Raw genomic sequence first — 17499 nt, 5'->3', positions numbered from 1 at the left:
AGTGAGCGCTAACATGGTGTTGGCCATATTGTACACGGCATCAATGTTCAGTGTCATCAACACCACAGGTACTAGCGCCTCAGCAGCAATATGTTACACGGAACAGTTTTGTGCCTAATACAGCCTATCAATGAATTGGTTACCAATGATATCACAAATGTAGTAATTGTTTGGCCAGTCTTTCATTTTGCCCTTTAGCGTGCAAAGAACTAGTGATTTCACCAGCAATATAACTAAGGTCTCTAGGAATATATCCTTCCAATCTGCAGTTGGGAGTGAGTCTTGTTTTAGATATTATTCAAGATTTAGGCCACTACTCTAGATTTTAGATTGATTGGAGCAAATCTAATATTTTCTACATGAATTTGAAGTGCAGACTTTCAGCTTTAATTCTAGGGGCTGAACATAAATATCAAGTACAAATTTTAGGAACTGCAACCATTTTTATACACAGGCTAAAATCCTTTACTGGCAATGACTGCCTGAAGTCTGGAACCCATGGACATTACCAAAGACTGAGTTTCCTCCTTTTTGATGCTTTACCAGGCTAGAGCCTGCAGCTGTCTTCAGTTGTTTTTTGTTTGTGGCTCCTTCTGCCTTTAGTTTTGCCTTCAGCAAGTGAAATGCATGCTCAATTGGGTTGAGATCAGGTGATTGACTTGGACATTGCAGAATATTCCACTTCTTTGCCTTAAAAAGCTCCAGGGTTGCTTTTGCAGTGTGTTTTGGATCATTGTCCATCTGTACTGTGTAGCGCTGTCCAATCAACTTTGCTGCATTTGGCTGAATCCGGGCTGACAGTATATCTCTAAATACTGCAGAATTCATCCGGCTGCTTCTGTCTTCTGTCACATCATCCATAAAACACCAATGACCCAGTGCCACTGGAAGCCATGCATGCCCATGCCATCACACTGCCTCCTCCGTGTTTTACAGATGACGTTGTGTGCTTTGGATCATGAGATGTTACAAGCCTTCTCCACACTTTTTTCTTCCCATCATTCTGGTACAGATTAATCTTAGTTTCATCAGTCCAAAGAATGCTTTTCCAGAACTGGTCTGGCTTTTTTGGATGTTTTGTGACAAAGTCTAATCTGTCTTTTCCATTTTTCAGGTTCATAAATGGTTTGCACCTTGTACCTTTGCACTTCTCGCAAAGTCTTCAATTGATTGTAGATTTTGACAATGATACACCCACCTCCTGGAGAGTGTCCTTCACTTGTCTGGATGTTGTGAATGGGTTTTTCTTTACCATAGAGAGGATCCTGCGATCATCCACCACTGTTGTCTTCTGTGGACATCCAGGCCTTTGTTGCTGAGCTCACCAGTGTGTTCTTCTTTCCTCAGAATGTACCAAACTGTTGATTTGGCCACTCCTAGTATTACTGCCATTTCTCTGATGAATTGGTTTGGTTTTTGAAGCCTTACAATGGCCTGTTTCACTTCTATGGACAGCTCCTTTGAACACATGTTGTAGGTTCACAGCAATAGATTCCAAATGCAAATACCACACTAATGCTCTGTACACACAATCCAAAAATTGCATAACAGATCGTGCGTTTTTTGTTTTTTTGCATGCTAGTTGTATATCAAACATGAAGAGCTTACTAATGGTATGAAAAAAGTCTCGTACGACAGAATAATTTTTTTTTTGTGCTTGTCCAATTGGAAAATATCGAATGAACTGTCGTGATCGGCTCTCAAAAGCTTGAATTGTGTGTACGGGCCATTAGCATCAACGCCAGCCCTTATGAAATACTTGCCTTAGATCTAAGCCCCCTGCAGCGTTCCTGGCAGGTTATTTCTGGGTATCGCAGGGCCACGATGACGTCACTGCCAGGGATGCCACAGGCAATGGCACAGCAGCTGAAGAAACGGCATGACTGAGACGTTTCTTCAGTGCGCATGTGCCAGTGATGTTGGCACATGCCGATACAGTGAATATCTCCTAATCGGTGCAAGTTTAGGAGATATGCACAGTACCTACGGGTAAGGATTATTATAGGCAGGTACAGGTACCAGAGCAGAGTAGTTGGGTGAAAGATGGGGTAGAGGGAAAAGCATTAGAGAGGCCAGTTCTGAACAGACACATCGCAATATATAGGTTGTGCGATGTTGGGGATATCAGTCATTTCTGCAGCAGAGTGACTCCCTTAGCTGCCAGGGGAACAACTTTAGAGAGGATGGTGGGCAAATTTACAGGAAAGGATAGACCGATACTGATGGTAGGGGACTCGATTATTAGGACAGAAAGGGCAATAAATGAAGACCATGATCCCCGAACTGTATGTGGTTTACCAGGCACTTGGGTTCAGCACATCGCAGATCGGATGAACAAATTGTTGGGTGAAGATGGGGAGTACCCAGCTGTCAATGTACATATTGGTAGCAATGACAAAGTTAGAGGTTAGATGGAGCCTCCTAGAACAAATGATTTAAGGGACATGGGGGCTATATTAAAGAAAATTATTCAAAAAGGAATTTTGGTTGGTTACCGGCTCTATAGCAGGGATGGACTGGACATAAATAGAGAGGGATCAACTCTGTTGGGAAAGAAGATGGGCAAAAGATTGGAGAAACTTTTCAACTAGGTGGTGGGTGGGAGGGGTCAGAGGAAACTATAGCCGGCAGTGAGCAAAGGTCAGAAAGTGGTACTGGGGCAATATTGCTAGTGTAAATAAAGTACCCAAGAACAATGCACATTGTTCAGAATCCTGCTGCAGCTTCAGAACAAAAAAGGAGAAAAGGGCATGTTCACAAATGCTAGAAGTTTAGTTAGTAAAGTGGAAGAACTGGAACTCCTTATACATGAGGAGGATTGCGACTGGGGTATCAGAAACTTGGTTACAAGCACCAATCTCTCTGAATAGCTTTCAATAAAGTATCTGAAAGCTTCTTTTCCTCCTCTACCCCCCAAGGCTGTCAGCTGCTTTATTGAAAGCTATACAGTGAGATCGGTGCTTGTAACTGCCCTCACCCACCACACCGATCACCCCCGACTGTTCCCTATGTCCTCCTCTGGGTCCTTTGGCTCTTTCGGGTTCTCCTCCAGCTCTCTGGGTTCTCCTCTGGTCCCCCCCTTGTCCCAGACCTTTCAGAATGGAGATCGGAGGAAGGAGCCGGTATACATGTCATTTACCGTGTCTTTCCTTTTCTGAATGAACAGTCAGTTATCACTGACTGTCCATTCATAACTGAGCATCGTAAACTGTGTTTCCTCTGCTTCAGTTTATGAATGAACAGGAGCCTCTGTCTCCTGTTCATTCATCTTCAATGCAGCTGAGGGTGCAGAGAAAGGGACTGGGGAACCTGTGTCCTTAGTCCTTTTCCCTGTCTCAAAAGGGAGATGTCAGGGATCTGTTTAGACCCCTAACTTCTTACCAAAGCCCCCCCAACAGGGCTGATAAAAAAAAAAAAAAAGTCGAAATAAAATAAAGAGTTGTAATGTATAAATATTTAAAAAGGTTAAAATTGTAAAAAAACAAAACAAACAAACAAACACTGACACAATCCACCCCCCCCCCCCCAAAAAAAAAAAAACATTGTAGAAACAAAAAATATATAAATTGTAAAGAAATAAAATAAATAAAAAACTACCAACACACATCATCAGCGTCCATCAGTGCTGCATATTAGTGCCACTGTCACACGACTCACCAATATCGGTGAGCACTTGGAAAAAAGTATCGGTACTTGCACTCTGTCTTAAAAAAGTGGCATCGGTGCAACCCTAGTGAGGTCAGAGCACATTGGCCTCAAAAGATAATGAAGGGAAGTTGATTACAAGTGACAAAAAGACGGCAACTGTATTAAATGCACTCTTTTCCAAAAATTGTGCCTTTGTGAAGGGAGGACAGAGCATATCTTCCAAACACGGTAACAAACAGCAATACAAGTTGGTCACAGGTTTTAACCCTTCCTTACTCTATCCAAAAACAAAATAAAGGTTTCCCTTGGAGTGCCTCCTTGGCTTTATAAAAATTAGTGTTTTTATTTGGTGTTCTAATCATCACTTCAGAAATGACCGTTTCACCCCCAAGTATGTGTATCTTTATTCAGTGACTGCATCAATTTATCTATTCTGTCAACACAAAGTTTATCAAGGCATATTTTTCCTTTCTGCAAAAGCTGTAATTTAATGCATTTATTTCACAAGGAAAAAAGTACTGGCACTTGGGAGTTCTTCATCAACAAGACACAGATGAATACATGGACACACCATCATTGATCTAGACTCACATATTTACTCCTATTAGTAGTGCATGCCTGTCAGAGGCGCTGCAGCACTTGTGAAGTGGATGGTGAGATATATGAGCCACTAAAACGCTATCATTTCAGCAACAGAGGCAAGACACGCATGTTATGAGTCTGTTAAAGTAGCAATCAGCAAGGACCCAGAGAAAGTAGGAGTATACAGGGGAAAAGGGACCTATATTTTCCTAAAATACAAAATCAATAAGACAAGATAAATGCACATGGACTATGAAATGTAATTACAAGCTTCTGCAATCTTGTGATTTTATGGAGACCCATGGGACATGTATGTCTTTGAGGATGGGGATTTCACCAGATGTAGAAGAGTAGAAGAAACCCAACATGTTATTTTCTAGAAACAAGTGCTGTCAACATTGAAAAGAAAAACTATCAATCAAGACCACTGGCTGCAAAGCAGATCATGGATTTACCGGGACAGGAATCCTGACTTTAATTTTCTCCTACAGCATCACCTTTAGTTGAAACATGGTACTGCAGCAAAATGGACCTTGTTTGACACACAGGCATTTCTATGGTACACCAGTCCACACCACTACTGGTTAAGACTGCATTATTGCCAGTAAGCTGGAGCTTTCTGCACACCAACTGCTAAGCTATGTGCAGCCACACACCCAGTGCACAGCCGGTACTCTTTTTGAAGACTCTCTACAGACTGCCTGCGGGCTCTTTGGCCACTGGATCCAAGTTTAAACACACCAAACATTGCAGACTCTCGAATAGTACAGGAAGGATACACAACTACACTGAGCATCTTTCCAGGACCACACCTGCACCCTGTGGCTCAAAAAGCAAATGACATTCAAATCCCTTGCTGGATATCTCCTTTGGAGTCTTAATATACTGATAACAGATTTTCTTCTGCTTAAAGCAATTGTATACCCGCACAAAAAAAGAAAAAAAAGAGGCATCGGCATCTGATCCCAGTCACCATCGAGGGAGCCGACATTTTTTCCCTCAGCATGTCTTCCAGGTTTGTGGCTTCGGCCCTGGGAGTCTTCTTTCCGGCAAGGTCCGGCAGCTTCCTTGCACCAGCCATGAGAAAAAAACAGAAAATAGTGGGCGTGGCGCTGCTCTTGTATGCGTTTAAAGTGCTAGTGCATCATCCTTAAACAAAGTACTGTAATCTAATACTCTATTTAGAAAACTGTAGTGCCACAAATTGTATTGAATAAAAAAGTGACAAATGCTATGAAATATGTATACGACATTCCAGACGTGTCCCTTCCAATAAGGCCCTTTTCACACGGGTGGACCGTATGTCCGCTTTTTCATCCATCCGTGTACGAATGAAAAAGGCACATACATTGATCCCAATGAAATTGCGGGTGTTAGCGGATGAACATCCGCTGACACCCGATCTCATCCGGGTCCGCAATCCTCAGATTCTGCAGACGGAGGAAAACCCTATTTTTCCATCCGTCTGCGGATCGGGTGAACACAGACGGACGGTCCATGTTCATCCAATCCCCCCATAGGGGAGAGCGTAGATCTGACAGGGCGGTCCCTGCACAGTGGGCCGGCTTTCACACAGGATGGATCCGTCCCGTGTGAAAGAGGCCTTTAGTGACAAGTGCTGTTTTTTTGTTTGTGAACTCTCCAGAAAGTAAATAAACATATGCAAACCATCAATCATAAATAAGTGGAAGGCTGACTGCAGGTCAGCCTGTATTTGTAGGAGGAGTCGGGAGGTATTTAAACCATACTAGACTAATACTACTATACTAGTGTGTAGTATAAAAAAGAAGCTCCGTTCGTGTCAGTACACGGGTTGCCGTTTCGCGCATAGATTTTTTGCACTGCACATGCGCGAAATGGCAACCCGTGTACTGACACGAACGGAGCATCTTTTTTCTACATCCTTGCAAGGAAATTGTCTAACTCTATAGAGAGAGTTTTGATCTGCTTTTGTGCATTTTACAATACATTTTTATAACAAATACTGCAACCATGAATAGAAAAGGAAAAAATGCAGCCAATCCCAGACGATGTCAGCTTGTGACGAAACGCGTAGGTGTGGCCTGCGTCCGACGACATCACGTTCAGCAGTACGGCAGACTGATACAGGGGAGGGATAGGAGGAGACGCCGAGACTTATTGCACATTGCCAGAGAGATTTTGTACACCGCGCGCATTACATCTACTCCTGTAAGTGCATTACCACTTTTTTTATTAAAACCTTTTATCGCAGTCAACACTATGGGGCTCTTTTGTTTTTATCTTTGAGATACTTATCAATGCCTGACCCAGTGATTAAGAAGCGGCTCCAGCCATTAGACTTTTGGGAGACTTTAAACACCCTGGGCTTTGATTGACCGCTGCGTTTGTGGTCATACCAACGGGTAAGGAGACTACATCTCTATATCACTCGGGTGCTCATTTGGTGGAAGAAAGTGTTTTTTTTTTATGTCACATTATTTAAGTTAAGATCCTGGATTCACCTGATCCTTGTGGGGATTCTCTTTGGACTTTTTCTCACTCACCTATATCCTACAATAATAGGATACCTATTAAGTTGGATTATATGAATCATTTATTATTTTTTCCTTTTCTATTCATGGTTGCAGTATTTGTATTCACTTTTTTTTATGTATTATAACCTCATATTGGGGTGTTTCTTGATATTTATTCATTTCTTGTATTTTGGTGTCACCATCAAGTTTATCATTTATACTGTTTTTGCGCTGTACCTCACACTAGAACACATTTCTAAATTTGTATCTACAATTTTTGGTACTGGCAGCATTTACGTTTTTTTGTTTAGCGCAGTGTTTTTTCCAAATTTTTGGAAATCTTTTTTCTACATTTTTATAACGTCTGCACTATTGGAAGCCTTCTCTCTTTTTTCTCATACCATTTGGCTTCATTACATTTTTCTAACATCGGATCACCATTGCTTCTTTTGGGCTGGAATACCCGTCACTGGGGCACCTGAGTGATTGCACTGACCATCGCTACAGAGGGAATCGATAAAGGATTATCCCTGGAGGTCTCCATAGGACCCCATTCACGATCATCTGTATCTCTGCAGAGCCTGTATTGACCCCCCCTGAGAGGGGCGGTCACAGGCTAGCTGGTAAGCCTCCCCTTACATTCACTGGTGGTGGGTCGTCACATATCTTGGAATAACATTGAAGTAACACAGGATTACATCTTCTTTGCGGGAACTTTTTCCATATGAACATCATTCACTCATATTGGACACTATTTATTTATATTTGTGAATCATTTTGGTAACGTGATTTTTTCAGCGCTACACATTTTTTTATCCACAATACAAACAAATTGTACAATTTATAAATACTTACCTGTGCCTGATCATTGCTGCCGTCTCTTCTTACTGGCTCCTGCTGCTGTCAATCAAATCCAGTGAAGAGGGAGCTTGGGGCAGAGCCGAGCTGTGCGTGTCTATAGACCTACACTGTCTAGTTCAGAAGCAAGCCTGAACTTCTGCACCCGAAGTAAGCATTTGCTATGAGGGCAGACATTAAAGAGGAGGTTTGGGGCTGCTCTGTGCAATACCAATAGCAGAAGCCGCTGCACTTGTGCACATCGCTAGATCGGATCAGGTAAGAAAAAGGGGGAGGTGGGGAGTGCTGCAGCAAAGAAGGGTTTTCACCTTAATGCATTAAGGTAAAAAAACCTTAAAGCAGAACGCCAGGATTTAAAAAAAAAAAAAAAAATTTAGTACCCCCCCCCCCCCCCCCACACACACACACACACACACACACACACAAAACACTAAACAGTTATTACATTTGTAAAAAAAAATGATTTCTTTTTTAGGAAGTCAGCTCTGTGATTCAAAAAAATGCACCATATATTCTGGCAGGAAGAAACTGTTAGAACAGTGATTGTATCATATCCTGTCTCCTCTCTTTACACTGTCATTAAACTACATTTCCCATCATGCCAGTGTAGCATGTGGGTGACCAGTGTAGAGTGACCTGTCAGCAATCCAATCCTCTCCTCTCTCTTCTCACAGGAACTCTGGGCAGCAAAGAGAGCCATTGGCTCCTTCTTCTGTCAATCAAATCCTGTGAGCAGACAGTGGGGGCGAGGAAGAGCTACACTGTGTGCATCTATAAACACACACAGCAATGCTCAAGCCTGCAAGTGTGGCCCCCATAGTAAGCAGGCCCCACAGACAAGAGGAGGAGCCTGGAACGCCAATGGGGAATCCTAAAAGAAGAGGTTCAGGGTCGCTCTGTGCAAAACCATTGCACAGAGCAAACAAGTATAAAATGTTTGTAAAATTCTAACCTTTACAACTACTTTAAATTTTAAAATAAACCTGTGAACAGCGTAACATGCAAGCTGCCTTGTTCTTAAAGGTGCATACTTCAGCCTTCATGCTCTAGGACTCCTCAACCCCGGGCACATTATGAGACATCATGTTTGGGAACACCCCCTCACTACCCTTTAACCCACACCCCTTCTAATATTTTTTTTTATAAAAGCCCCTTTTACTTACCTGAATTTGCTGTCATGTGATGTGCTGGGTTCCAAGTCTTCTATCTTATGGACTGCAGAGGGCCCTTCCTCAGAGGACCACATCTATGCTTAGGTGGTTTAACCATTTCCAATTGGCTGTCTAGCAGCAGGGTCCACAAAGAACGCGTGGGAATCAATCCCCCGGCCTTGAGGACTCGCCATTGGCTATCCGTAAAGGATCGGGTTACATTCAAGACACTATGCCTCACCCACAAATGCACACAAAGAAACGCGCCTCAATATTTATGCTAGAAAATTAAACACTACACCCCTAATCGGGCCCTCCGATCAACTAATCAAAATATCCTCCACATCCCCAAGTCCCGCTACAAATCTAAAGGAGAAAGAAGATTCGCAGTCCAAGGACCACAGCTATGGAACGCTCTACCAACCAACATCCGCATGGAAGAAAACCATTGGGCCTTCAGGAAAAAACCTAAGACCCACCTTTTCTGAAGGACCTTGGACGAAATTGGACAAAAAAAAACGCCTTGAGGCGATTCAGTTTGCATTTGTTAGCACTATACAAGTTACTCACTCACGTGTGACATGATAACGTCTCAAGGTAGGTTTGAAATTCTGGGTTGACATATTCTTTAAGGATGTTATAATCTAAGGTCCTCAATCTCATGTGCAAACACACACATACCAGGGCCAATTTAGACTGTAGGCAAATTATGGTAGGTAAACTTCCAGCATGTTTTTGAAGTGTGGGAGGAAACCCATGTAAGCACAGAAGGAACATATAAACTCCATGCAGATAGGGTCCTGGCCAAGATTTAAACAAAGCAATGTTCGTTATAAAAGAATATTAAAAAATTGTTTACTTAGGGACTTTAGATTGTAAGCTCCATGAGCAGGGCCCTCCTATTCCTTTTACATTGTAACTGTACAGTCTCCCTATATATTGTAAAGCACTGCACAACAAACTGTTGGCGCTAAATAAATCCTCTATAATAAACAATCAAAGTTAACTGGTTGTTGGAGGATGTCAGCTTTTCCTAAAGCGTTTTCATTTTAATAGACAGAAATATAGATTTGCTTTAATACTATTCAGGAAATATTTTCTACTTGGATGGATCATTAACAGGAAATTCACGGCAGGCCATCAAAATTCATCAGAGAGCTCTGGCAAAATAATGATTTACTATATTCCCTGATCAATTGCACTAACAATATAACCGCTCTCCGCATTCTCATTATCCATGTGTGAAAGGATACTGAAGACCTTATTAGAGCAGGCCAAGCATCTACAGCAGCTTCACAGCCACAGGTGAAACGAGAATGTGCTATGGAGCCTGAAGTATCGGCATCATCTCACCAATGTGATTTTCTTTATTTAGTACCTAAAACATCTGTATTATAAAGGATAAGATGCTACTATATGGTATATGCAGCAGGTTTGCTAAAAACAAAACTTGTCCCATTTCTCAAAAATTGCAAGCAACAAATAATTCATGAATGACAAAACGCTACTGGGAAACACTACTACTAAAACGTTGCCATTAGGAAAAAAAACAGCTCTAGCTGCAACACTCACCTCCTTGCTGATGCTGTCTCTAACAGTAATTCCTCCCTGTCACTAGATGGGCTCAATCTTTAAGGCTGAATGATGCCCAGCATCATTCAACCTGGAATACAAAGAACACACTGAGTGCAGGTCGACGTGAACCTACCATCAGATGGGTGTCACCACCGCCGGGACAAGGTCATTCCGCGCCCAGAGAAAATATGTCAAACTGTGCCCTAATGCCGCGTACACACGACCGTTTTTCATGACGAGAAAAATGCAATTTTTTTAATTGGTCGTGAAAAACGGTCGTGTGTAGGCTCCAGAGCATTTTTCTCTACGTTAAAAATTTAGAACCTGCTCTATTTTTTTCTCGTCGTTTTTCACGTCGTGAAAAACAGTTGCGTGTACGCTTTAACGAGGGGGAAAAAAAAAACATGCATGCTCAGAAGCAAGTTATGAGACGGGGAAATTGGCATAAGCAGCCCAAAGGGTGGCGCCATTCGAATGGAACTTCCCCTTTATAGTGCCCTCGTACATGTTGTACATCACCGCGCTTTGCTCAAGCATTTTTTTTCACAAACGTGTGTATGCAAGGCAGGCTTGAGAGAAATCGCGTTTAGAAAAACATTATTTTTTTTCCATGACATGAATAACGGTCGTATGTACGCGGCATTAGGGTTAGGGTTCCCACATCTCTGCATTAAACCATTTTGCCCAGGGTAGCCGTTTCTCCTGCCCACCCCTTGTCCCAGCCCTAAGTGTCCCCACAGCACCCTGCACTCACTGTCTAATAATGAGGAAAACGGTGCTTTCTGCAGGTAGAGGAGAACACTGGGAGGTAAGGGGCTTGGGCTTTAGATAGGTCCACCGAAATGAATGGTAAGCTCATAAAAACACATGTATTGTGCAGTATTGTGAATATTTATCATAAAATAAAATATGTGAATATAAATGTGCATAAACCTACATATAAAGCCCACAAAGATGTTCAAAACTGTATCCAATGATGTGTTTCAAAAGGACGCATATCTCCATGTGCATACTTTTAAAAGGACCGTGTATCCTCACATTGGTTGCAGAGGAGGGCTGTAAATGGTCTACCAGACAGAATGTGCCAGTTCTAAGGCTAGACTTTGTGCCTTACCATCTTTAGCAGACAAAAGCTCTCCTGTACAGAGAGACCATGTCTGAATTGTAACATTACAGTAATACCTCCAATGCAAAAACAATCAGTAACTACTGTTTCCATCCATAAACAAGACTTTTAATGGTTTAACAACATAAACACATAGATAAAAACTTAAGGTACTGATCATTTTTTTCCTATACTGTATTACCACAATCTGTAATTAATCACCTAAAACTACCCCTAAAAAAATAAAAAACAAACAAACAAGGGATATACTAGCACTTTGTCTCATTAGAGGTCTACTAAAAGCTGCACTAATTGTCCACTTGACATACACAGCACAAGTCAAATGAATACGCTGATGGCATTAAAAAACTGCTATGAATCTAGCATAATTCACAGAATCATCAAACTCTTTGTTGGTTCTTTGAAGGAGGAAAATATTTTTTGATGGGCAATCAGTGTGGCTGAAGCCATCAAAAGTGACATCTTCATAGCAGGTGCCTGTAAGAAGCATGTTCAGTGCTGACAAGTGAGAAGACTGGGGTAGTGAAATGTTCAGTGTAGTATACTGTATCAAGACCTAAGAATAAGTGACAGCTTAAGAGATGGGTGCTAAGAAATAAACACATCACAAGATTCTATTAAGGTATAAAGATAACCATTTGTGAACAATTGTCTTATTCTGATGTGGTGTACCCAACAAAAAACAACATTAACTTAAAAGGAACAGTAAGGCTAAAGAAAGAAATTAACTTTAAAAAAAAAGAACTTAACAAATAAATAAATGATTTGCAATAAATTGTATTTTATTTTAAATTTGTTTTAGGACAGATAAATGTGTAGACAGGCCCTTATGGTCCTCACCTCAAATCGCTCTTGCTCCACCCGATGATGATCCTCCAGCTGATGTTCCAGAAAGCAGAGGTTACGAAACTTCTCCACATAAATCTCATACTGCTTTTGCAGCTCTTCCTCGAGCTTCTCATACTCATCCATGAAGGCAGGCCTGTGTGGAAAGATACATCATGAAACCCAGAGGATTGGAGATCAAAGGACTGGGTGACCATGTTCCAATGCTGCCCAAGACACGGTGGGACTTGCTTTATTTATTGGCGTATAACACTCAATTTTTCACCCTGCAAATCGGATCCAAATAGTGTGTGTGTGTTATACGCCGATACTGCAATTTGGGCTGCCTCGGAGAGAACGGGGAGGAGGGCGGTAAAAGCGCAGTCAGATTACATACAGTGAGAATCTCCTGTTTACTCAGCGCCTCTGTAACAGGAAGTCCCATCTCCTGGGCTGGCATTGGACCAGTGTTCCGTCTATCATAGAATCCGGTCCAGGAGGCGGGAATTTGTATTAAAGAGGCAGCCGAGTAAACAGGAGATTCTCGCTGTATGTAATCTGACGGCGCTCATCCCACCCCCTCCCTGAGATGGCCATTGATCAGGCTGCATTCGTGGGCAATGGGGAGGCTGCAGATGGGCATTGATCAGGCTGCATTGATGGGCACTGACCCTTATTTTGCTTCAAAGTTCTTTATTTAAAATTAAATTTTTTTTACCTGAAACTTCCCTCTTAAAATGAAGGTGCATGTTATACGCCGATAAATACGGTATTTAACCACTTCAGCCCCGGACCATATTGCTGGTCAAAGACCAGGCCACTTTTTGCGATTCGGCACTGCTTCGCTTTAACTGACAATTGCGCGGTCGTGCGACGTGGCTCCCAAACAAAATTGGCGTCCTTTTTTTCCCACAAATAGAGCTTTCTTTTGGTGGTATTTGATCACCTCTGCGGTTTTTAGTTTTTGCGCTATAAACAAAAATAGAGCGACAATTTGGAAAAAAATGAATATTTTTTACTTTTTGCTGTAATAAATATTCCCCAAAAATATATAAAAAAAACGTTTTTTTTCCTCAGTTTAGGCCGATACGTATTTTTCTACCTATGTTTGGTAAAAAAAAAAAAAAAAATCGCAATAAGCGTTTATTGATTGGTTTGCGCAAAAGTTATAGCATTTACAAAATAGGGGATAGTTATATGGCATTTTTATTAATATTTTTTTTTACTAGTAATGGCGGCGATCAGCGATTTTTATCGGTACTGCGACATTATGGCGGACACTTTTGACACATTTTTGGGACCATTGGCATTTTTATAGCGATCAGTGCTATAAAAACTCATTGATTACTATAAAAATGCCAATGGCAGGCAAGGGGTTAATACTTGGGGGCGAGGAAGGGGTTAAGTATGTTCCCTGGGTGTGTTCTAACTGTAGGGGGGGTGGACTGACTTGGAGAAAGGACTGATCTTCGGTTCATACATTGTATGAACAGCCATTTCTCCCCCTGTTTACACACACAGCTCCAGATTCTCGCTCTGTAACGAGCGAGGTGATCGCGCCCGCCCTATTGGCTGCTCGGCGAGATGATGTAATATTACGTGATCTCGCCCAGCAGAGCCGGCCTGCCGCAAAACGGCGGCTGGTCGGCAAGCGGTTAAATAAATAAAATAAAAGGTGATTTTCTGATCATGTGACCACTGTGGCCCATATACAAAAACTTGGAGTGCCGCTCAAAGCACTGCAAAACTTCCGCCTGCTGTTGGAAGTACAGATCGGGTGCCGACGTTCAAACAAGTTCATCCAGGCTAGCTGGAACAGATCAGAAGACAGAAGATGGAAACGCTGCACACCAGAACCAAGACACTATATAGAGAGGGAACAATGCGGATACAGCCTGAACTTCTACTGGCTATGCCCCTCTAGCATAGCCAAGAGGTGTTCAGGCTGAAGCGGTATCTTTACCCCTTCATATAGTGGTTGGATTCGGTCCACTGTGATTGGCTGTCACAGTAGTCACATGATCAGATGATTAGGGCCTGTTCCATCAGGTTCTGATCTTAACAAGAGACCCGCAAGCTTTCTACGACAGTTTCTACGACAGTTCGGGCACTGTGCGCTCACAGCACAGAGAGCTTGGTTGTCCATGGATGCATATGTGCTCCGAGTGGGCAGAACCAGTCAGTATCGACAACCACCATGTTTTTCTTGCTATAGGTTTCCTTTGATACCTCCCACTTTCCCATCAAGAAGTCATATTAATACATAGAAAGTTTAGATGCAGGCGGTACATTTCTTTTCAAAAGAAAACCCCCTTTTCAGAAAGCCTAATTTACCGGACACTCTGTAGAGTCTGCAGTCTGGCCCGATTCCTCTCAAGCTCCTTCTTGCGCTTCTCAATTTTAGCCTCCAAGTTCTCTTCATCTGAGGTGCCATTAGTCAGAAGGTCTCTCATTTTCTGACACTGCTCCTGAAACAAGTAAAGATAGCCCAGGGTGAAGACTTAAATTGGTTGTAAACCCTTTTCTATACCCAGTAAAGTGACTGGCCTCAGGTCTCAGCTGATATACAGAAGTGAAACAAATCCGCCAACATTTGTTGTACCTGTTTATCTGCAGCCATTTGTCCTGTACAGCATTGTAAATTTCAGAGATGAAAATGTTTTATCAAAAAGCAGAGGACAAGGAGTTTCAGTTACAGACAGAATGGATAAAAGCTGATCGCTTTAAGCACCCCCTGTCAGTGTTTCATGGTCTGCCTCATTCCTGTAATTGCAAGAAAGCTTTTCTGTTAAAAAAACACAACAGACTCTGGCCGCGTACACACGGTCGTTCCAAACCTATGAGAATGGTCCGACGGGCCATTTCCATCGGTTGACCGCTGAAGTGGCCTGATGGTCTGATGTGCGTACACACCATCGTTCCAAAAACCGATCGGGTCAGAACGCGGTGACGTCAAACACACGACGTGCTGAATAAAATGAAGTTCAATGCTTCCAAGCATGCGTCAACTTGATTCTGAGCATGCGCGGGTTTTGAACCGATGCTTTCTGTACGAACCATCGGTTTGGACTGATCGGGCAGCGGGCCATCGGTTCGGTTTTGAAGCATGTTTTAAAATTTTGGACCGAAGGACAACAGACCGATGGGCTATACACACGGTCGGTTTGGACCGATAAAACTGAACCTCGGTCCATTCACATCGGTTTTGTCCGACCGTGTGTAGGCGGCCTTAGGCACCTTTCACACTAGGGCAGGAGGCGCGGTGGCGGTATAGCGCCGCTAAAAACGGCGCTATACCGTCGGAATTGCCGCGTGATTCGGCCGCTAGTGGTGCGGTATTAACCCCCTCTAGCGGCCTATAAAGGGTTAATTACCGCCCACAATGCGCCTCTGCAGAGGCACATTGCGGGCGGTATTACCGCGGTTTCCCATTGTTTTAAATGGGAAGGAGCGGTGAAGGAGCCGTTTACATACCGCTCCAAAGATGCTGCTTGTAGGAGATTTTTTTCTCTCCTGCCAGCTCATCGCCTCAGTGTGAAAGCCCTCTGGCTTTCACATTGAGAAGGTTGGGCAGGAGTTTTTCAGGCGGTATTTAGGTGCTATTCCCCTCAGTGTGAAAGGGGTCTTAATGCAGGATCACCAGATGAACATAGAAGAAATAAAGTCTATAAAAGAAAGCTAAAGCAGCAATCACATCTAAGAATTGGTAAGCTTCAATATAATAAAAGTTTGCTTTTGGGTTGCTTTAAGCTGGGTACACACAAGTAGAACTTCGCTCATACATGCATGTGGAAATGGTTCATCAGGGCATTCTTTCTGTCAAGTAATTTAATTCAGCCTAGGTTCACACTGGTGCATGCGGAACACCCCATGTAATTCGCATAGGAATCGCACTGCATTGCTGTGCACATCACATGCGATGCCTGTGCAGTGCAATTTGAGCCATACATTTTGTATGACTCAAATTCCATCATATCTGCACCAAAATGGTGCAGGACCTTTTTTTCCCCGCTACTGAATCGCAGGTGAGATGAGATTCTGGCAATCGCATTGCATTTTGTGATCCGTTTCTGGGTGTCGTTTATCTAACATTGACACCCACAGCAGGTCACATGGACACCATGGGGGTTATTTACTAAAGACAAATCCACTTTGCACTACAAGTGCAAAGTGCACTTGAAATTGCCCTAAAAGTGCAGTCGCTGTAAATCTGAGGGGTAGATCTGAAATGAGGGGAAGCTCTGCGTATTTTATTATCCAATCATGTGCAAGCTAAAATGCTGTTTTTTATTTTCCTTGCATGTCCCCCTTAGATCCTTCAGTGACTGCATTTCCAAGTGCACTTTCAGTGAAATTTGCACTTGTAGTGCAAAGTGGATTTGCCTTTCGTAAATAACCCCCCAATGTGATTGCTATGCAGTGCAATGCGGGAAAACGCAGCGCACCTTGTGCATTTCCCACATCGCATCAGTGTGGAACCAGGGCTCAAATGTCTCATCATTTTGTCTACACTTATTTTTTGAATGGAATCCCATGCATATCAAACAGGTCTCGTTACAATTTTTTCCAGAAAAATTTCCATACTGCTCATTCTAATTTTGGCAATTTCTTAACAAAACTCTACTTGTGTGTACCCACTATTATTAAAGGCAAGATATGGGTCCCAGCTCTGTGAAGTCAATAAACATGTATTTTATAGAGGTTCTCCAAGAATAAGTCTGAATCCAGAAGACCCCAGCAATCACCAGGAGACGAGTGAGGAACCAATTCTCTAGTATTCGGTCTCTGCAGACTCCAGCATTAGCATTCATAAGGTCTTGCCTCCCCTTCTTTGCAGCTATAAAAGTCTGCGCTGTTCTGGCAAGGCTTTCCAAAAGATTTCCAAGAGGTAGCTCCATTTTCCCACCTTATGTGATGCTCACATGATGAAAATACTAAGCATTTGTCCCATAATTCTTTACTGGAGATGAGCAACTCAAAACTGCCCATCACTGAGATTCTATGACCGCAGGATAATGCCGCGTACACACGACCGTTTATCACGACGAGAAAAATGCAATTTTTTTAATTGGTCGTGAAAAACGGTCGTGTGTATGCTCCAGAGCATTTTTCTCAACGAGAAAAATGGCTGAAAACATTTTGGAACCTGCTCTATTTTTTCTCAATTTTCATGCCATGAAAAACGGTCGTGTGTGTACGCTTTTACGAGGGGGGGGGGAATGTGTATGTTTAGAAGCAA

The 17499-nt window shown here is 42.6% G+C and overlaps 1 protein-coding gene across 1 annotated transcript in view; it reads right to left on the bottom strand.

The window, feature by feature from the left end:
* Window positions 1–17499, bottom strand: part of CLUAP1 (clusterin associated protein 1) — a 76783-nt gene that overhangs the window by 11018 nt on the left and 48266 nt on the right. The window contains exons 7-8 of the mRNA XM_040356564.1: window positions 14595–14728; window positions 12276–12417 (exon numbers count right to left, since the gene is read on the bottom strand). Coding sequence (XP_040212498.1) covers window positions 12276–12417; window positions 14595–14728 — 276 coding nt within the window. The remainder of the gene's footprint in view (window positions 1–12275; window positions 12418–14594; window positions 14729–17499) is intronic.

This window comes from Rana temporaria, chromosome 6 (genome assembly GCF_905171775.1).
Source record: "Rana temporaria chromosome 6, aRanTem1.1, whole genome shotgun sequence".
Lineage (NCBI taxonomy): Eukaryota > Metazoa > Chordata > Amphibia > Anura > Ranidae > Rana > Rana temporaria.
The sequence above is the reverse complement of the archived record's forward strand: the minus strand, read 5'-3'. Positions and strand labels throughout refer to the sequence as shown.